This window comes from Acanthochromis polyacanthus, chromosome 22 (genome assembly GCF_021347895.1).
Source record: "Acanthochromis polyacanthus isolate Apoly-LR-REF ecotype Palm Island chromosome 22, KAUST_Apoly_ChrSc, whole genome shotgun sequence".
NCBI lineage: Eukaryota > Metazoa > Chordata > Actinopteri > Pomacentridae > Acanthochromis > Acanthochromis polyacanthus.
Genome location: NC_067134.1, coordinates 27,300,996 through 27,323,679, shown reverse-complemented (window position 1 = coordinate 27,323,679; position 22,684 = coordinate 27,300,996). Strand labels below are relative to the sequence as shown.

The following is a 22,684-nucleotide window of genomic DNA, read 5'->3' as shown; positions in this document are numbered from 1 at the left end:
GGTGAATGTTGGTGAAATGGAATTTATTTTTCTCAAAAAAAAAATCAGGCTGTTATCATTTTGCAAATAGATAATTCCTTAAATGTGAACATTTTCAGAATGTACATTTTGGCACTAAAACAAAGGAAACATTTAGAGTTGTGGTTATTTAAAGGTCATTATGCTCTGATTTTACTGGTCACTTGAGATTAAATTGGGTTGAATGTGGAACCTGAACTAAAATCAGTCTGACAGCTCTGATTTTGACTGTAACAACAGGGATTTAACCATATTAACATGTCCTACAGCCAGTGTGCTGTCAGAATTACAAAGTGGCCTTAGTCAGGCCAACAACCAGCCCACTGTTTTTCTTGTTCATTTCTAATCTGAAAAGAGAACAAACACATTATTCACAACTATATTACTGTCTGAGTAAATAGCTGCGCATGGATTTAAAACACAAATCACTGTTTATTCTGACTGCGAGCACAATACCGCCAGGCTGAAGTGAGATTGAGGGGGCTGCCCGCTACAATGAAGCCGCCTCCTCTTTCTTCTTTGTTTAGTTCAGCCGTTATCGCAGCTTCTGCAGCATAATAGAGCGGGAGTGCATTTTTGCATAAGGGCAAAACAATGCAGACAAAAAAGACAGTCTGAATGTGAAAGGGAGAAACAATTAATTAAGAACGCCTGGTGTAGGTGCCATGTACATAGATGTTTTTATATTTGTATTGGCACCAGCTGTTTGACACCTTTCACTCACGTCGGGGGGAGTGTGATCGAAGGTGCAGTGATTTGAGATCGTGGTCTGCTTATGGCAGATCTTCCTGTTGACAGGGTCTGTCCAGATGAATCAATCAATGCACTACGACGATTCATGGCAAGGCGTGGCCAAGTCCGGAAAATTCGGTCGGACACTGGAACAAACTTTTTTGGAGGGGAACGTGATCTAAGAGAGGACATCGGAGGAATCAAGCTCAGATAAATAGTGTTCTTCTTCAGAAGGAGATAAATCCAGCCGGATCGCACCATGGTGGCGCCTGGGAAATGTTGATCAGATCTATGCGGAAGGTCTTGAATGCCATCCATAAAGTGTAAAAAATCTTGATGAGGAGGGACTGCACACTGTCCTCTGTGAGGTGGAAGCTATCATTAATGGTCGTCCAATCACCAAGGCCTCAACCGACCATAATGATTTGGAAGCTTTGACACTTAATCATCTCTGGCTGTTAAAAACTTCCCCTTCCTTACCACCAGGGGAATTTCAAAGGAGTGACATCTATGCTCATCGACGCTGGAAGCAAGTCTAATTGTAAGCACAGGCTGTTCAGCTGCTTGGCATTTCTGCCTGTGGCACCTCCACCAGTGCCATTGTGCAGACCGAAGGGTCGTCAGCTGGGAGCCACCCTTCGTTGATGTTTCGCCCCATTATTCCTGGAACATCTCGGGGTGGTGGGGCAGCGGTAGGGATGTCTCCCTGCCACTCCCTGCAGCCTGTTTAGGGTCCTTCTTTTCCCCATGGCTTGTCCTTTCTCCGGAGCCAGAGCCAGAAGCTTACCTGCTCTGCCTCCTCCGCCAGATCTCGGAGTTCCCGCTTCCTTTTGGAACCTGCTGAGTGAATGTAACGGTGAAACCCGTGCACCCGACTTCCACTGGGAAAGTGAAAGCTTTCCGGCACGTGGCTGACAGCTCCGCATACCTCTCCTTATTCCGCTCATATGCAGCCTCCATCTCTTCTTCCCATGGGACAGTCAGCTCTACCATGATCACTGTTCTGGCAGATTTCCCAAAAATGTTGAAAATGTGGACATCAGAAGTTTCACTGTGAAATTTTTTTTTTCCTCCCACATTTTCAAACTTTAAAACGGGTCATTTTTGACCAGCAGGACGACAGGGTTAAAGTAAAACCACATCAGTGTTGGTTTAGTTCAGAGGTCACTGAAACCTGCCTAGAAAAAAAAAAGCAGATAACATTTAAATTCTGGTTTAAGCTTCATTTTCACATCCAACCTCCGGATTTGCAATCACCCCAAATGTGAACACATGTGAACGTGGACATGATATGCAAACAATCTTATCTTTTCACAACAGGGCATTGATGTGAAAATGAGGACGGCGTTCAAATGACTCCTGTAGGTAAATTCAGCACCACCAGATTTGCAATCAAAATCTCCCACAAGAGATTTCTATCTGCCATGCTCCTAATGAAAAAAAAAAACGAGCGAAAAATTTAACATATTGTCGGATACGGTTTCCAGGCAACAAAGGTGCACGAGATCAGGTCTAAAAATAGTCCCTGTCTCTGCACAGAAGGCTAAAATAATACACCTTAAAGACGAGAGCTAAAACTGTACATGGATGTGTTATTTTCAGTTTCTGCTGGTGATTGGAGGAGCTAAAAATACAACATTTTGTCGCTCCGCTCATCCTGACACCGTGCGCTTTGTAACGGGAACACACATCCTGTCAGCGCACGAGTCATCCGGCTGTATGACGAGGATGTACATCGAGCCACGGCGTCGCTCAGCTGTCTGCTCTTTTTCCTCCACCCGTCAGTCACGGCCGGCCTCTAGCCATGGACTCCCACCCACAAACAAACACCTAATGGTAAATAATGACTCGACAAAGCACGAGTCTGACATCAGGCCCTCACTTTGTGTAAATAATGACTCGGCAAACCAACACCCTGACATCAGGCCCTCGCTTTTGTGAGTGTTTAGAGATGTCACGTCACATCATTTATCCTGGCATCTGGTGTTTTCACACATTTTGGGGATCTGCCTTGCATATCTTTGGCTCTACTTTGATTTAAAAATAAAAGTACAGTGCAAAAACTCAAAATCTTACCAAGTCTATTTGTCTTATTTTTAGTCAGAATGTCTCATCCCACTTGACTTAAGATAAATTCATTTAACAAAAGACATTTGAACAAGATGGAGGGACTTGTTTTAAGACGACGCATCTCAAATATCTTAAGTCAAACAATCTTGAAATGCTGTCGTTTTAACCCTCGTGTCATCCTGTGGGTCAAATTGGCCTGTTTTAGTTTGAAAATGTGGAGAAAAAAATTATATTGTCACAGTGAAAACTTCCACATTTTTAAATTTTGGGAAATTTTTGAACATTTTCTGATGGAAAAAAAATAAATGTTAAAAAAAAAATGTTTCTTTAAAAACATTTTGAAAAAAATCAAACAAAGTCCAGCGAAATTTGCTGGATTTTGGTCGATTTTTTCCCCCAAATGTTCTTAAAGAAAATCTTAGAGCTTTTTTACAGATATATGGAATCACTTTTGATATTTTTTTAGGATTTTTTTCTGAAGATTTTTATTCATTTTTTGAAAATACTTACAATTTTTTAGATTTTTTTATTTTTTAAATTTTTATTTCTTGCCAAATTTGGGGATTTTTTAAAATAAAACTTTTAGGGGAAACTTTTTAGGAATGTTGTTCCTGAAGGTTTTACAAATTTTTATAAATTTGGGGGATTTTTTTGCGGGATTTTTGGATTTTTTTTCAAACAAGGCAACAGCATTTGTGGTGCCGTAAATGAGGACAACGGGAGGGTTAAGACACCTAAGCTTGACAATCCTGGTAAAATAGAGCTTAAAATAAGTTTTCCAGCTAATTTTAAGATCTTAATATTCTAAATATCACATCTTATTTCAAGAAATCTAACCAAACCATTGTTCACTTGTTCAACTGGCAGATTTCTTCGCTTATTTCAAGGTAAAAGTTCTTTGAAATAAGTTTTTTTTCTTGCTCTGAGAGAGGCATTTTTTCCAGCGTAAGTAATGGAACTACAGTGTAAAGATGGACAATTATTCAGATAAATCAATGAATCAATGCTATGACTTCCCAAACAGCCAGTTCTTTTCATTTCAGCGTGTCAGATAAATGAGGTTTTTCATATGTCCAAGGTTACCTGACTAGAAAACAAAACCAAACAGTTCCTATCTTTGTTCCTGCTCCCACCCACACACTGATGCGATCGCTACGCTCACTCCAAACTCACAGCTGCAGCCGATGTCGGAGAAACAGAAGTGAATGCAGATGAGGAAGACGTTTTATGTAAATATGGTAAATACCCTAAGTTACAAGCTCTGAAGGGGAGCACAACCGGTTTGACATCTTTAGCAGAAGTATGTCCAAGGAAAAGGCAGAACATCCAGACCAACCTGGAGGCTTTCAGACACACCTCATCCCACTAAACCAGCAAATACTCCACAGCCGTTTAGCTCAGTGAGTGATCTTTGGCAGAAAATAGAAAAGCCAGCAGCATTTAATTGCTCAGTTCCCAAAGGGTCCGAACCAGTGAATATGGTGTAAAAAACAGTTGAGTATATTCAAGACAATGCCCTCTAATTATAGGATAACTTGCTATAAATTTAAAATAATTTCTAGACCATGACAAGTTGTTTTGATCGTAAAGTAAAATAGCAGACTGCTCTTTGTTCTTTTATTCTGTGTCTCATTTTTGTAATATTTTGTCTTATTTTTTTGTCTGATTTTGTTGTTTGTCTCGTGTTTTTGTCGTTCGGTTTCTCGCTGTTCTCATTTTTGATCTCATTTGTGTAATTTTTTTGTCTCGTTTTTGTCGTTTGTCCATTTTATGGACGCTTTGTAACATTTTTGTCTAATTTTTTGTCTGTTTTTTTGCTTCATTTCATGTCTCGCCTTTAACATTTTACGTTTCATTTTTGTAATATTTTGTCTTGTTTTGTTGTCTGACTTTTGTCGTTCGTCTCGTGTTTTTGTTGTTTTGCGTTTCCTTTTTGTCCCGCTTGTGTTTTTCATTTTATTTTGTCTCTTTGTGTTTTGTCTTTTTTATTGTTTTGTGCATCATTTGGGTCCTTTTGTGCTTTTTTTTGTCTCGCTTGAGTTGTTTGTTCACTTTTTTGTCATTTTGTTTCTCGCTTTTTTTCATTTTTGGTCTCATTTGTGTAATTTTTTGTCTCATTTTTGTCATTTATTGGACGCGTTGTAACTTTTTGTCTCATTTTTGTCTCTTTTTGTTTTGTTTGGTGTCCGTCTCATTTTGTTTCTCGCTTTTTTCATTTTTGGTCTCATTTGTTTCTTGTTTTTGTTGGGGTTTTTTTTTGCCTTTTTTTGTCTAATTTTTGTCATTTTGATCATAAAGTAAAATACTATATCATTCAGTTCCAGACAGCTGTGACTAAATGTTGTGTTTCTTTGTAGACACTCTGTGATCTGGAAGCTGTAATGTGGAAATGATAAACTGAGGCTGAATGTTGATGAAACTTAACTTAATTTTCTTCAGAATTTTCAGTATGTCCATAATGTTTCGTATAAAGATACGTCTTCAAATGTAAATATTTTCAGAATGTATTTTTTTGCACTCAAACAAAGGAAAAACTTGGAGCTGTGGTTATTTATAGGTCATTATACTGTGATTTTATGGGTCACTTGAGGTCAAATTGGGCTGAATGTGGAACCTGAACTGAGATGAGTGACACCCCTGTGTTACGCCGTCTCCCTCAGACGTTCATGAGGGAATCCGTTCCTCTCAGGCCTAGCGGTTACAGTGCTGAGACCTTTTTAACTCGTTTGGACCGCCTGGGGCCTTCCAGTCTGTCTCTGGTGGAAAGCAGATGTGACAGCCGAGCGTCAGATTCGTTTAGGAGCGTGAGCATTTGAGAAAACAGCTCAGAAACATGACTGCTGGAGGTCTCGTGTCAGAACACAGGCCATTCTTTGCAACTTTGCAATGTAGTCACTTTGTTATTTTCTGTAACATTTTTTTGTCTGACTTTTGTCGTTTTGATAAAGTAAATTGTTCAGTTCCAGATACCTGTGACTAAATATTTTGTGCCTTTTTGGAGACACTCTACCCTATAAAACAAATGAAAAAAACTGAAGTTGTGGTTATTTCTCCGTTATTAACCACGCCCGACGGGTACGTCGGCGGGGTTATTGCATTCGATGCGGTATCTGCCTGGCTGGGTAAGCATGTATGTATGTATGTATGTATGTGGCTATGTCCGGTCCGATATCTCTGCAACCGCTGAAGTCAGGATAATCAAACTTGACACTGAAGATCAGTCTAAGGTCCCCTGCTCAGTTGTGGAGTTACAGGTCAGCAGATCAAGTAGGGAGGGAGATACGTATGATGATCAAAATTGATACATATTGCATCAGTTGTATAGGGAGGACAGGGTTTTCGCCAGCAGAGGGCGTGGTTCTGCCCTCTACTGAGGGCTCATCTAGTTATATTCTGATTTTCCTGGTGCGGCCCACTGGAGATCAAACTGGACTGAATTTCGCCCCAGAACTAAAAAAACGAGTTTGACAGGAGACAGAGTTGTTTCACTTCCAAGCTGATGATGAAGATTCTTGAGCCTACTTCTAAATCAGCCTCATCATCCCCCAAATGACGACCCGGCCCCTCTTACCTCCTCTGATCCTGAGCCGAAGATGAGCAGGTCGAACGGGATGGCGGCCACCATGTCTATGAGGAACCAGCCTTTGAAGTAGTGGATGGCGATCTTGGCCGGGTGGCTGACCACCTCCTCGTTGATGTTGACGTAAGTGGTCCTGAAGTTGATGAGGATGTCCACGATGAACATGATGTCCACGATCAGGTCCACCACGTTGAGCGGCGAGCACGAGTAGCCGCACTCCCGCCGCCTCTGCTCCTCGATGTCGTGGAGGAGGAAGGCGGCCGAGTAGGGCGTGAAGATGGCCGTGTAGATGACCAGCAGCAGGATCAGCCAGTCCCACACCGCTTTGAAGGGGCTGTAGTGGAGGATTGTAAACTTGTCTATGCGTGGCGTCTGGAGTTTGTATTCGGGAAGCACGTCTGCACCCAGAGAAAGAACCTGCAGAGGAGCACAGAGAGTTTATCACCTGTGGAGGATTCATTTCACTGGTGTTGGTGCCATTTGTCATCTGCTCTGTGTTAAGATAAAAGCATCTCATGGTCTTGTTTGAAGGGCCACAGAGTTTGGAAGCTGTGGATATTTAGGAAGAAGGGAAGGTGTGAGAAAAGATGCTGTGGAAAAATGGGAAATATAAGATGACGTTGTAGGGCAGGGGTGTCAAACTCATCTTAGTTCAGATTCCACATTCAGCCCAATCTGATCTCAAGTGAGCAGTAAAACCACAGCATAATAACCTGTAAGTAACAACAACTCCAGATATTTCCTTTGTTTTAGTGCAAAAAAGCTCATTCTGAAAATGTTCATGTTCAATATTTATGCATAAAATTTATTATACTGAATTGATGAGGGCAGGATTATGAGGAGAAGAATCTTAATTATGCCCTGTGGTTCAAGGAAATAGGTTAATATCAGCTAAATGTAAATACCTTTCTCTGTAAATGTTGTGTGTGCTCGTAAGTAGAGCTGTGAGATGACATATGACTGTAGATTAGGTCATGTAAAGGTCAGAGATATGTTTTTATGCTCATAATGCATACTGTACAGTCATTCAACATAATCTGACAACAAAAACAGATTCTTGCACAAGCAGATTACTGAAGGCAGGGGTGTCAAAAATCACAGCATAATAACCTATAAATGACCAATTTTACATTTTTCCTTAACGAGGAAACGACAAAAGCATGAGAAACGGAAAAAATCAGACCGAAGTCAGACAAAAAAACAACAAAAACGAGACAAAATATGACAGAAATGAGACACAAAATGACAAAATTGAGACAAACCACATGAGACGAAACAAAAAAGACGAAAGATTCGACAAAAAAATGGACAACGAGACAAAAAAATGCAAAAAAAGAAACAAAACGATTAAAGAACAAGACAAAGTATTACACAATAAGACAAATGAACAGTATAGTGCAAACAGTATTTATGATCCAAACAACTTGTCATGGTCCAGAAGTTATTTTAAATTATAGTTTTACTAATTTACAATCTGCAGTTAATGTCTTCTCTGTAGTTTTTACACTTTGAGGACCGGATTGGACCCTCTGGAGGACCGTTTTTTGCCCACGGGCCTCATGTTGGACACCCCTGCCCTCACCCTTATCTCTGCCCTGCTCACCTTTGATCCCCCTGTGATTGAGACCAGAAGGATGACGTACTGCGCTAAAAGGTCGAAGGGTTCATACTTGAATTGTTTATTAGGAACTCCTTCCTCTGGGCGATGGGGAGGGTCAAACGCTTTTACCCTCTGATATGGGATGACCTTTGAAATCGATCACACACCAAAGGACAGACAAAAGGGAATGCGTTCTATTATTCATCGAGCTGCCGCTTCATTAAAAGTGGGTGCTTCCCATGCTTGTTTTATTACAGTTCCAACTGAGTGTGTAATTGCTGTAGATATTCAACAAAAAGTACGTAATTTCTGTCTTTTTTTAAATTGTTTTTTGTTAGAAATGGACAAAAACAAGCAACTAGAGAGGTACAAGAGTGACAGATACAGAAAGACTGACACATGCACCCATCAGCCACAGCATCAGACACTGAACAACACTGATCATGTTGTTATAATGCAACGTTCTGCTGGGAAACCTTCAGTCCTGACAGTCATGTGGATGTTTGACATTTATCATCTGCCTAAACTCATCTCAGTTCAGGTTCCACATTCAGTCCAATTTGATCTCAAGTGGACCGGATCAGTAAAATCACAGCATAATAACCTATAAATAACTCCAATTTTTCCTTTGTTTTAGTGCAACAAAAATATGTTCTGAAAATGCTCATATTTGAGGAATTAGCTTTCTACAAAACAATATGATCAACCTGAAATTTCTAAAGAAAAATAAGCATAATTTCAGCAACTTTCATCCTCACTTTATCATTTCCACATTACAACTTCCAGATCACAGAGTGTCTACAAAGGAACACAACATTTAGTCATCTGGAACTGAATGATACAGTATTTTACTTTATGATCAAAACAACAAAAAAAAAGACAAAAAAACAAGACAAAATATGACAAAAAGTAGACACAAAACAACAAAAATGAGACACAAAACGAGACAAACAACAAAAGTCAGACAATAAAAGACAAAAACAACAAAAACGAGACAAAATATTACAAAAATGAGAGCGACCTAAAAGTATTTGCACAGACACTGTTCTGCTATCATGCAGTTTATCACCAAAGCAGAATTATCCCTACCAATATCTGATAGAACTCACTACCTCGACAGTAAAGTCACGCAGCTAATTCCATCGTGCCATCAGTGAAGCTATGTTTCCACGACGACCAATTCACACACGTGATTGGCTGAAAGGGAGGAAGTGATCGGGGCTGTCGGTAAATACCTCATGAAAGGGTGAAAGTTTAGCCTCTCCTCTGTTGTCTGCACCACAGCACACACATTTTCCACTTTGCTTGTTTGCTCGTTTGATAGTCAGACCTAGCCTAGCCGCGCTAGACCCATGCTCTGAAGACGCAAGGGTCTAGGAACTCTCGACAGGGAGGGAGGCGGGCTAAAAGGTTCTCTTTCAAATCACTCTGCAGCAGTTGGGTAGGTATACAACCAATCAGTGCAACGAATAGGCTGACGTAGTTCCTAGAGCGCCGGAAATCAGAGGATGCGGTAGTTCGGTGAAGCCTTATTTATACAGTCAATGGGTGAAGCTCAAGTATATTACAGACATGTTAACAGAAAGATTATTCAGAGTCGGTGCTAATGGAGCCCAACGAATGTTGTCGTTTTTGTTGTCGACCCTGGTAGAGAAGTAAATTCGTTGCCGTGGGTTGTCTAGCGTGGCTAGGCTAGTTGTTTCCGGTTGTTTCTGTCAGAATCGTCGCGCCTCTGTCGTCACATAGTTACGCCCGCCTTCTGACTCTACACTTCATGGTGATTCGTCGGCCAGTTTTAGGAGCATCCAACCTCGAGGCTTACCGAGGGTAACTAGACCCACCCTGGCAGAGAATTAAATTCGTTGCCGTGGGTTGTCTAGCGCGGCTAGGCTATGTCAGACCCCCATTAGCTTTTACACTGCACTCTCCTGTGAGTCCGCTCAGGTTAACCAGCGACAAAAATACATCACAAAATACTACCACAACACACTGTGATGTATGTCTACTATAAGTAAAATGAATCCAATCAACACAAATAAGCAGAACCTATCCGAATGCATCAAATAAATATCGTTTACCTTGGAGTGCACATGGAGCCCTTAAAAACTAAAGAATACTAAGCTTTCTTCTTCAGTAACAGTCTTTTTAAAACCACATATTTCATTGTGTATTACTGTGCATTGAACTGATTTGTTCAGTTTTGGATTTTGTCCAGTCTTGTTGAATAATTGTCCGTCCCTGTACTAAAAGATAGTGTTTTTTCCCCTAAAATGTCAACTACAATACAAAAAGTCCCATGAATACATATTGACCCTCCTCTAATTTTCCTGTCTTCTATTTCCTTAAACCCTCTGGGTGAAGTCCGTGGCTGTTTTCCTTTGCGTGCATGTTGTTACGTCCCTCAAACCTACGCCCTTCATCCAAACAATGTGGTAACTCTGCACTCCACCAGCAGCTCTCAGCAGGCATGGATGCATTACCCTTCAGCCTGCTAGGAAGCCTGGGAGGAGTCAGCTGGTTGGCAGAATGGCAGTTCTGGATTAGCGTGTTGTAGCCAATCTGTTTCTAAATAAAAGATCCCGTCTTAATTATTTAACCTACCTACTGTAGCTATGTGCAAATCAACTCTCTCTTGTGGGATAATGGAAAGCTTGCTCTGGGTTTGGCTTGGCTTCAAACAATATGCAAATGAGCATTAGCTTTCTCCCTTTCTCTGGTTCTCTCTGGTCTGTGCCGTCAGGACTGGGGTTTTATTTATAAGAGCAGAGTGTCGTTCAATGTTCCCATCAATAATCGTGCCGCTTCCGTTGTTAAAAACGATGCACATGCTGCTGGTTTGCGTCCACGTTCAGCTTCAGATAAAGTTTACATTGAGACATCAGAGGAAAGTAGCAGGGATCTAAGACTCTTACGGACATGAGCCGCATGAGCTGAGACGTTCAAAATGTCAGAAACAGCGTGAGAGCTGCAAGTCTGCCTTCTTTACTTGGACGAAGCCTCCACCCGCCTGTGGTAGCTGTGAGGCAGCCAAGGCCAGCAGAGAGCGTGTCTGCTCACGCGCCTTGATCGTGGCTCCGGATCAAACCAGACGAGTCGGTTTCAAGACATCTGCTGCTGCTTTGTGTTTTTCCACAGTCAGGTAGCTAGAGAACAGTTTACTAAAACTGTACAAGACGGGGATGCAGCGGCACAACTTCCCGTGGCTTGTTTAGCCGTTCGATGTTTAACAGCACGCAGTGAGCAAAACGTGGAGATGACAGCGTGTGTTGAGTGTCATTAGCTCAGTCATGGAAAGAGCAAGAAAGGAGGAGGGTTGGGGGTATGCCGGCACAGCCACCAGCGTGTCCACGGCAACGCGAATCTGTCAGCCGCTTTCCAGGCAGCGCATCGAGTGTTTGCACAAGGAAGGAGGAGATTACACTGTGACAACATAATAAAGTGTATAGCAGTATTACAGCGATAGTAATGTGCTAATTAGGTTTCTACTCTGGCGCCGACGCAAGTGGCAGCCTCTCCAGCAGCAGCTCAATGTGCTCTTATTCTTTATTTGTATTTTGTCCTTCTGGTTTTTCCTGGAACGTATTATTCTACCCTATGGATATGGTCTACACGGTCATTTTGCACAACTGCACTGTTGAACTGCCAGATGTTTAGATGTTTCTATTTTTATTATAGTCTTATTTGTAACTTGCATGCTCTCATGTTCTCTGCCTTTCATGCTGCTGGAACTGTGAATTTCTCTTTGGAGATTAATAAAGTATCTATCTATCTAATATGTATGCTAATTTCCCCTCAAACAAAGCAGGAGTCACACAGGAAATGGTTCTCAGGTCCTCCGGTCCACGGCGCCACCAAAGACCATTAACCCTCATGTCGTCCTGAAGTTTGAAAATGTGGAAAAAAAAAAAATTCACAGTGACAATTCTGGTGTTCACATTTTCAACATTTTTTCAGCACAAACTGTGACTGTATTGTCCTGTAAGTTGTGTGAAGAACATGTCTTAAAGGTTTTAACTAATTTATTGCTTTTTGTTTTTTGGGATCATGACAACAAAAAGTGTCCAAACTTCATAATGTCACATCATCGCTTATTTTTATGTTTTAGCATGAATGTTTTATCGGCTCTTTAGAGAAAGAAGTCAATCTCCAAATAAAAAAGCAAGAGATCATATGTTCAGTGGTGAGATGTGTTTCTATGTGAGCTATGCTTCACATTTGCTGTTAATTATTCTGTTGTTGATTCTTTTAACAGAAAGCAGAAATATTACAGCTGAATTCCTGAATCTGAAAGTCAGATTTCGCTTGATTTTGGTTGATTTTGTTGTGAATGTTCTTAAAGGAAATATTAGAAGTTTTACTGATAGATATGTAATCACCTTAGATATTTTTAGGATTTTCTGGAAGATTTTTATTAATTTTTTGAAAATATTTACAAGAACATCCTTGTCAAATTTGGAGGATTTTTTTTAAATAAAATTTTTAAGGAATGTTTGGAATTTTCTTCTTGAAGGTTTTGCAAATTTTCAGAAGTTCATGATTTTTTTTTTTTGCAGAATTTTTGGATTTTTTTCGGACAAGGAAAGAATATTTTCTGGTGCCTGTAAATGAAGACAACAGGAGGGTTAAAGCCCACATCAGGCAGCCTCTCTGGCTTTAATGCTGGATGGAGAGGTCAGCGTGATGCACTACAGTCTGATCTCTCTCTGGCTCCAGCGCCTTGAGCTGAAGTTGCGTTTGACTGCAAACAGAGGTCAATTTCTGTGCCCTCTACCATTACACTGTTAATAGGCAAAATGCAAAACCAAGACCTAATGACTGGTCTGGGGCAGATCCCTCCTCGCCCTGGGACTACCTTACAGTCCCTGTATACCCTCTCAGCTCTGGCAGGGAAGGTGAGAACGACCTCTCGCTCCGTCTGTAACACTAGAAGCGTGGCCCGAGCTCTGGAAGCCGTCTGGCAGCTGTAAGAGTATCCCTGATTATTCACCGCAAGTGATAGACACCTCGGCCGTTTTACGTATCAGACCCCTTGAGTTTCAATTAATCATCCCGAGGCTCCCGGAGGGCAGGTGGGGGTGTGGATGCAATCTGCCGGCTTCATCTAGCGCTCAATCTGTGCACGTCTGAGTTGTAGTAGTAAATGATATGAAGATGAGCGTTATGATTGAATCCTAATGTCTCTCCGGTCCGGTCTGCACAACCTCAGACTGTCAGCAAAGGACTCGGTGGAATGAATTATGAATGAATGCAAACCGAGCGTCCACTACAAAGTTTTCGTCCTTTTACTGCTCTTAATAGTTTTCGATTGTTAGATGCAGGAAACATAGCAGTCATGGAAAGTAATGGGTGGTTGATGGATCTTCTACAGCTCTGGCAATCATCTTATTGTCTCTGTTTAAAGTAGGAAAAGTCTGCAAACATAATTACAAACACGGCAAGACAAAACTTGTTGTGTTTGTCCCGCAGCTCAAAATTGACCCGTTTTAAAGTTTGAGAATGTGGAAAAAAATATATATTTTCACAGTGAAACGTCTGATGTCCACATATTCAACATTTTTGGGAAATCTTTGAACATTTTTTGGTGGAAACAAAGAAATATCCAAATGTTTAAGAACATTCACATAAAAATCAACCAAAATCCAGCGAATTTCACTGGATTTTGTTGTGAATGTCCCTAAAGAAAATACCAATAGTTTTACTGATATGCATGTGATCACTTTGGATATTTTTAGGATTTTTTGGAAGATTTTTACTCTTTTTTTAAAAAAAAATATTTCCAAGAATTTTCTTTCCAAATTTGAGGGATCTTTTAAAAATAAAACTTTTAAGGGAAACTTTTAAGGAATTATTGGAATTTTCTTCCTGGAGGTTTTTGCAAATTTTCTGAAATTTGGGGATTTTTTTGCAGAATTTTTGGATTTTTTTCGGACAACGAAACAATATTTTTGGTGCCCTTAAATGAGGACAACAGGAGGGTTAAACAGCTGCATAATCTTTACTTGCATTTCACTGTTACCTCTTAATGTATGGGGGAAAAAAAATCTGTTTTAATCAAAGCCATGGAATTAAAACTGGCACCCATTTCCTTGAGGTGCTATTCAGCTACTCACCTGTAGCTGCTGATGGTGGTTTGCAGATAATGGAGTAATGTTTTGAGGATTTCAATGAGTTTCTCCGCTCATTTTTGATGTAAGGTGTGAAAGTAAAGACTGCAGCTTTTGTCGAGGGTCAAACTGTTTTGTTATGTTACCAGATTTTGCCCGCAGGCTGATAATAAAAGCATGTCTTCCTTCATTCTTACCTGTGTGACCTTATCCGTGACGTTGTGCGTACGATCTTTGACTTTCGGGGCGATGATGGTCTTCTCAGAGGACGGAGGGGAGGGGCACTTCTTCTCGTTGTTGGCTTCAGAGAAGTTCAGCGTGATGAGGGGATCTTGTTTATCGTGCTGTACTTGTTGAGGTTGGAGTCAGACGTGGAGCCGAGCAGGCTGGATTTGATCTGACTGAGAGGCCCTGAAAGAGAGGCACAGAGGCAGGACGTCATCATTAAAAGTTGACACATCTGGCTCAGAAGCTGGGCTAATGTTACTCCGATGGGCGTTGTGAGAACAGCCTCATTTGTGATTGTTGTGACATGTGCAGTGAGCATGAGGTGACCCTTACTTTTGGAGTGAGTTAAACACAACACAACACCGAGAATACAACAGATGCTGAAATACAAACTCCACACCCTCTGACCGGCCCGTCTAGGATGAACGGGCCTTTCAAAGTTTCTCATTAAAAGATAATGAAGAACACTGCTGGTGAAAGAAAAGAACGATTCAGCGCACAATCAAAGAATGCAACTTCACACAGTCGGTCTGAATTCACAACATTTTCCCCCATGAAACCACATGATGTCCTCCACAAGTTACAGCCTAATAATAACCGACTTGCAGACATTAACTCCCTGACTTCTTGTGAAAGCATTCAACACCGCAGCAATATGTGACAGCACTATGCACACTGACATGTGACCCGATGAGAGTGACAAAAAGTGAAAAAGAGAGAGGTGCTGAGTCAGCTGCAGACGAAGGTTGCATAGTTTTTTTCCCCCCTCTTTTCACCAAGTACAGTACGGTGATTGAGAGTCAAGGACAGAGAAACGGACAGCTGAGGATGAGAGATTGCATGCGCAGCTTCAATACATGCCACAGTCAGGACACATCAGAGCGGTCATAAAAATAACTGAAAAGAAAAAAGCTGAAGCCATACCCCCAGCCATCCAGGAGCGAGACACTAGCAAACCGGGAGAGAGAAGAAACAGGAGGTAAAGGGGAAAGTGGGATTATGGAAGGGCGGTTGGATTGTAGGGTTCAAACATCATCAGCATTACGGCATTATCAGCAAACGGAGCACTGTGGCAGCTCTGGAGGTAAACCTTTATACATATGAAAAGGACATGCAGGGGGTCCTCGACTTATGACCGAGTTGCATTCCTACAGATGGACTTAACCCTATAAGCTGCAGTCAATTCCAGCCTTTATCAGTACAAAAAAGTCGCTAATATTTTATCTGTAAATAAAAAAATGACGAGAAATACAGGGAATATTGGACGCGCATCACGAGGTGCATTTCCTTGAAAACGACCTATTCGCGGATTTTATACCGACTTCAAGACATGTTTTGGAAAAAATATGTTACTGGCTTGTTTCGTCTGGATGTCCAAGGTTGGATTATGGCCGTTTTTTGTGGAATATTTTCATCTGTGTGTAATAATGAACCCGCAAATGTGAGTCGCGCTGTGTACGTTGAAGCCGTGTATAGAGAACGGATGGATGAATATTCGTTGTTTGTCGGACAAATGTGTTTTTCTCACCCGCTGTGGTAATCACATCTGAAAGTGGTTTATACCGGCGGATTCATGAGAATCTAAGCTTTCCATCGGCGTATCGTGCTTGTATAATCACGTTTGCAGTTTCAGACATTTAGCAAATTGCTTATGCAGATGTCAAAGTGTACCTCGGGCGGGACACTGAAGCGCAACGGGTTAAGTCGATTTTCGCCGCAAGTCGGAACTCTGGAGAAAATGTAAACAAAGCCGTTACGTGCATCACGATATCGATCAGCTCTTCATAAAAGTCATGAATACCAACAACTTTCATGCATGTATGAATCATTTTTCAAGAAGATAACGGAACATGTTGCTGTTTTTACAACTTGATCTAATAATGCTGACGTTCGTCGGTGTTTCTTCCTGTTCCAAGCGTTTTATTAAATCTAATTCCACTTCTATGGTGTGTTGCCCTTAAGGCACAATCATTGATGCACTTTATTTTGAAAAAGCCTTTATTTTGAAGCTTTCTGTTGACAGTTGTCGCTTCATGGCCGCTATTTTGATGTTTATTTATGTACACGTATGTGCTTTTAGGATACACGACTCCCTGCTTCGTAAACGCCACAGAGGCAACGTCGCCAGTAATTAACTTCATTTTCGGACTGACTGGTTCAGTTAAAAGGATTTATTTACACGTATTTATGTTGTTTTAAACTGGTTAAACTGGAGTCAAACTGGCTGGACAGCTGCAGCTTTTACCATCACCATTTTCTTTGCCATCAGAAGAGTGGGACTTAGATTTGGGAGCCATAAGGAAGGGCAAAAAGTGAGCGAACGTAGCACAATAGAAGGTGGCGTACAACCGGAGAATCTAAACAAAGCTGTCTTACACCGCCACCTGACGACGTATTCGTCCGCTCCGCTCGCCAACCATTTCCAACGATGAAACGGCGTATGTCGAGGACGTCGTAAACCGAGGACCCCCTGTACTATGATGTAAACACTGAATAGTTACATTTCTCTCTTCAGAATTCATTATTTAACCCTAATCACACTTTTAAAAAAATAACACATCAAGTGTAAATAAGCATGTTTGGTGTCGAGGAAGTCATAGCATGTATGTGAAATGCATGCAGCATGAACACCGCTACAGTTCAAATTTATTTAATCGGGGAGAAAGACGAGCATAGAGAGAGTGCATGGAAAGACAGTGAGGTTTGTTTTCATTCACAAAGACATGGCAACGAGGATCCAGAGGCTGTCTAGAAGAAAGCAGAGGTTACAGACAGTGGGAGGCATCATTTTGTAAAGCTTCACTGATTTTCTTCAATGAACAACATGCAGGAGGGAAATTTAATGTGGTGCTCCATGCAGGCGCGTGCAGCGATCAGTGTGGTTTTTGTTTTTTTACTGAGCCTTCTCCTGGGTGACTGGATAGGGCTAGGTAGGTTATGTACACTAAAACAAGTCATTTAGTGCCGAGCCAGTCTTTGAAGGCTTACAAACACACTGTCAGTCATTTGCATTTAACATGACCATCATGTGGAAAACTCATGCAACAAGCAGGCTTTGTGGGGTTCATCATCCAACAGACGTGCCAAATATTAGTGAGCTCAAGATGCAGCAGGCTGCCGTCGGTTACCTTTGAGATTGCGGCCATTGTCTGTGATGGCAGCAACACGGCGGAGGAGAAAGAGAAATGGGAGTTTAGGTGAGAGAAGAATTTCTGGTTTCCTATGATGATAAATGTGGGCTGACATTAAACCCCCACTACTGTCCCCAAGAACAATAAATTACAGTGAAGTAGACGTATTACCGTGTCAGCCAGTGGGAGCTATTTGAATGAGAATTGCAGATAAGGGGACGACTGACTGGCCGGGAGGAAGCAAGGCCAGTCTGGGGCACTTCTACCCTCCACCAAATGAGGGCGAAAAGGCTAATGAGTGATTCAGACTCCAGGGAAGATCAATAGCACACAATATAGATTGTGACTGACTTTAATGCTGATGAAGAGGCTTGCATACAACATCTCTACTATTTTAAGACCACAAGAGTTTTGTTAATGGATATAGCTAAATTAAAGCCAAGGCTTTTCATGAGAAGTAAATGTATCATTAGGATTATTGACTGCATTTGAATTAACTTCACTGAACAAATGGTGACTTTAACGCAACCAGCTGTGTACTCTGAAGATTAGGTTTTCAAAGACTCTCTCTAGACATGGTTTAGAACATAAAAAATTATTTCATGAATGAGAACCTAAGTTGGATATCTTCCCAAAACATCCTCCTGCATTATTAAAAGTCCAAGAGTATTCTTCATTTGAAGAGCTTAATGAACAAAATGTCCCCTACTGTACACTGGTCTGTGACTGGGTTTCAAAATAGCTGTGATGACACAAAATGCTCCTCAAACTTTCCCCTTTTCGACCAAAAAGAACCAGGTGGTAATTTGGGGCTGGTGCTTAGTTGGTTCAAATCTCGTGCCTCCTAAGAACCGGTTTGCTTTTCCATTAGCAAGGAGCCAAATTGGAGCCACATCACCGTAAAACGTCAGCATGTGTAGCTGTTCAACGATGTTTGCGCACCATAACCATGCTAGCGCTGTTCCTGACTTTCCAAGCCTACATTGCGATCCAGAAACAAACAAACTGTTTGTAGCTACATGTCTTCATCGTAACCACAGGCAACCGCGACTATGTTTGAGATGTTTTGATTCTTAACAGTGAACGTGTTAGCAATAGCTTGGCTACTTAGCTTCGACTATGTTTGCATCCACTACATAGCGGTTAAACAAACAATAAGTTGATGATAATATCTATGTTTATCCTTTATAGATGGTCTTAAGGTTAATTGCGAGGTAGAGGTCGGCTGTTGCCTGGGCACATCTGCAATCACGCTACTGGTGTCCATATTTACCGGTTTTCAAAACACTAAATACTAGTACTCCTACTACTTGCTCGGTTGTTTAAAACTGGCTAACCCCACCCCCAGCCTGTGAGGTACTTGGTTCTTAATTCTGGCCCAGCAAAGATTTGGTGCCTGAAAAGCAGCAGTTTTTGGAATCTGGAGCCGGTGCTTAGTTAGTGGAAACACAAAGAACTGGTGCTAAGTCAGGCACTGGAACCAGCCTGGTGGAAAAGGGGCGACATTTGAGGTGAGCTCAGAAGTATGTCAGCTCTTCAGCAGGTAAATACATCATTCTACATGGTGAAACTCAAACATCAGTGACTTATCAACAACTCAAAAAGGTCTGTAATTAAAAAAATACAAACTACAACAACCTCAGAGTGGGTAGAGTAAGATAACTAGCTTTGTGCGTTGTGTAGAAATTTACAAAAGGGTACAAAAGAGTAGGAGATTCCTACCTTCACTGGCGTGTCGGTCCCTGAATGTCATCTTGGAGTTGGACCCGAAGCCTTCTATTTCGTGTACGGAGGAAGCTCTGCGAATACTGCACATGCTCTCTCTGGAGGCGGTTGGAGTGAGGCCCGGGATCGACGGGGCTGTGATGAGTGTGTCCTCCTGACTCTGGCGTTGGGTCTGGGCGACGCCCTGGTCCGGGTACGTCCGGTCCCAGGGGCCTTTTGGTGACGAGTGGTCCAAAGGCCCGGAGACGGGGGTGGAGCAGTGGCTGGGGCCAATGAGGGCACGGGTATCATTTGCGTAGGAGGGACTGCAGCTCTCGCGGGTAGTGGGAAGTTGGTAGTCACGTGTCACCACCGAGCCATCACTGTGGCGAGGGGAGTCCACCATGACGGCGTCGGGATCTTCCTGGGGCAGGGACTGCTTGCTGATACCCAGGAGAGGTAAGGCCGGCAAACGGAAGCGAAAGAATCTCCCCTTCCCTGATGGAGAAAGAAAAACGAGTGAGACACGTTGTAAAAATGCCTCTAAATCTGCCATTATTTCCTACCAATACCCCATCTGACAGCACGTTAAAATGACCAATAACACTGAGGAAGAGCACTTGAGGGCGACTGCTATCGCACACGAACATAAATTCCAAGGAAGTCACTAAATTATTGTGGAGACTGTTTGACCGCAGCGAGACCAAAGACGGCACAAAAACAGAATGTACGGTGCTTTTTAATGAGCTCGTGGGATCGACACAACCCCCCCGCCGACCTTGTGTTGTGTTTTCACTGTGTGCTTGTAACAGAACTTGGTAGGCATCTTCAACATCCCTGCTGATAGTTCTTTGCCAGCAGCAGTGGAAAGCCTGCCAATGCAGCTATTTTAAAAAGACCCTGACAGATCAAAACAAATGCCCGTTCTGCCTCAGGCACGAGTTCAATCTTCAATTTCCTTCAATTATTCATGGGGGAGGACATTTGCTGAGATATTATAACGGCAATGGTGCGATAAGGAGTCGGTCATATAAAAGATTATGTGCAGGGCTTTAATGAGTGATTGATAGCTCCTTGGGAAATGAAGGATAACGAAGCAAAAAGTGATATTTATGGTCCAGTTATCATAACAGTGGGTAGTTGGGAGGGAATGTTGGGTGGAAAAACATGAAGAAACACAATATAGTCAGTGTAAAGCTATGCTATGAAAAGAAATCGATCATAAATGCACATTTAGATGCGTGTTTTGATTTGTGTAAACATGTCACGACAGAGAGACGTTCACACTCGTAGGATCCCACATACGGACGGCAAACATGGGCTACGTGTTGTGAATCATTTAGCCGCTTGAACATATGCCGTACGTATCAGAATGTCGTCTCAGCCCTCGAAAACAAGCCCCACTACCACGAGGCGCTGTGGAAATCAAGTCCTTTCACAAAACAAATTTTAAAAAAGCGTGAGCAAATACAAATTGATGAAGCCATCTCCTCACAAAGCATCATTAGTTCCCCTCGTTATATTTGCTTGAAATAACCACAGCGCATTAAATTTGCCCTACCAATATCTGTAAAGCGTGGAACAGCTAAGCCTGCATTCAGAGACACAATAGGTGGTAAATTAGAAAATAGAATTAATGTTTGAGGCTCGGCAGGAAGCAGCCTGGATTTTTGTCTTCCTCGCTGCTGCTTCTATCGGGGTGAGACCGACAGCGAGAGAGAAAAAGAAACTAAATTTAGACACAATGCTGAGTGTCTGCTTGGGTCAGCGTGGTGTGTTTAAATTAACTCTTTAGCCAGATGCTGACAATGCCGGAAATGATCATTTAATTGGAGATTCAGATCAGGATCTTAAGCTAGTGTGCAAATCTGCCCCGCAGGATGACTAAACAAGTCGTCATTTATCATCAAGACGAAATTAAGTTGAATTGTCGGTCTCGTCTTTGAAAGGGAATCATGAACAAAAGTGTCTTTTATCTGAGCTCAGTGCTGTGAAGCAGATAAAAACTGCTCATCAAAAATACCATCTGTCTGATCCCAAACCAGAAAACTCAATTTATATGCCAAAGAGTCTGCACAATACATCAAGACCCAAAAGTTCTCCCCTCAAGCTGCAAAACCCTTCCCTTCTTGCAGTCATGCTGCCGTACAGCACTGACATTTTTACCAAAGTGCTCGTGTAAGCTCCACCATTTTCACATTTGCTGGCAAAGCATGAATCTAAACACCAGCTTTGACGGTTAAAAATGACAGCTTAACAAAATAATGAATGGCAGCACATGAGCGCTCACACCGCTCGCAGCGCTGCTTCTAATTACCGTGGCTGGCGGATAAGCACACTGTATACACCACAAATCTTTTAATTAGCTCATAATTCAGTCACACATTCACGGTGTGTTCTGAGAGGACTGTACGTCGGCTGTGGAATTGAAAGAGCTGAACCTTTTGGAGAAAAGCTGCGTGTGCATGTAGCGTATGTGCACGTGTCTCCTGCCTCTTCAACCCTCTTATCCTTTCCCTGCAAAAAAAAAAAAAAAAAAAAAGACTCACCAGCGGCTTTACACAGCCAGTGGACACACAGTGGCCCTAGTTGCTATGATACCAGATAGTAATATTTGCATTGCATATTAATTGGGCCCGCAGATCCCAATGTTGTGGAGTGAAATGTCTTTTTGTAACGCGAGCATGATTCAGATGTCCGGGGAGAAGTACAAAGAGAACAATAAACCTTTCTTTTGTTGTAAAGGCAGGACAAAAACAAGTTTGAGTCCTTTTGTTACCGTCTCCGCTCGTCGTGATTTTGCTGACGCGCCTGGTTTTGCATGCAGCGCTCTTCTACCTGGAGGAGTATTTACCTGGGAGCCCCAGTCCTCCTATTACTCACCGGCTAGAGAATAACATTGATAATTTTGCTGTGTCCCCGGTTTGCCTCACACTCATTTATTACAGAGAAAATTAGAGTATGATTGCAGCGAGCCTGAGTTAATAGTTGTTCACTCAGGAGAGCGGAGTTTGATTTCGAAGTAAAGCCGTGAATGAATAGAATACTGATTTTAGCTGGGCTCCGTTTGGATATTTACAGATTTTGTAAGAGAAAAGCTCCAGGAGGACGGCTATACAGAGGGTCCACTACATACGTTTGAGGTCCGTTCCTACAGACGTCGAGTTTTGCCCGAAGTCGGAACTTCATAAACAAATATAAAAAAAAGCCATTACATGCATCACGATAAGCAGTTCTTCAGAAAATGAATACCAACAACTTTCACGCATGCATGAATCATTTTACAAGAAGATAACAGTATATTGTAACAGACTGATATTGCTGTTGATGTTTCAATGTTTATTGCTCAGTTCCAGATTTACCTAATGTCAGTGAACGTGCCACGTTTAGTTAGCTCATCTCTGATTGGCTGAGAGTCAGCAGTAGAGAGAGCTGGGAACAGCGGCTACTTCTGCAGCTAGGTTATGGGGTTTTTCTGGTTATCTGAGGTTGTGTGAAGGTTCAGTAAAAGACCAGA

At 41.9% G+C, this 22,684-nt stretch overlaps 1 protein-coding gene and 1 long non-coding RNA gene across 2 annotated transcripts in view; one reads left to right on the top strand and one right to left on the bottom strand.

Moving 5' to 3' along the window:
• Positions 1-22,684, top strand: part of LOC127532183 (uncharacterized) — an 809,822-nt gene that overhangs the window by 444,256 nt on the left and 342,882 nt on the right. The window lies entirely within an intron of this gene.
• LOC110967950 (potassium voltage-gated channel subfamily H member 7-like) overlaps positions 1-22,684 on the bottom strand; it is a 92,542-nt gene that overhangs the window by 27,791 nt on the left and 42,067 nt on the right. The window contains 4 exon segments of the mRNA XM_051943293.1: positions 6,392-6,817; positions 14,302-14,429; positions 14,432-14,515; positions 19,186-19,665. Of these exon segments, the coding sequence (XP_051799253.1) occupies positions 6,392-6,817; positions 14,302-14,429; positions 14,432-14,515; positions 19,186-19,665 (1,118 nt within the window).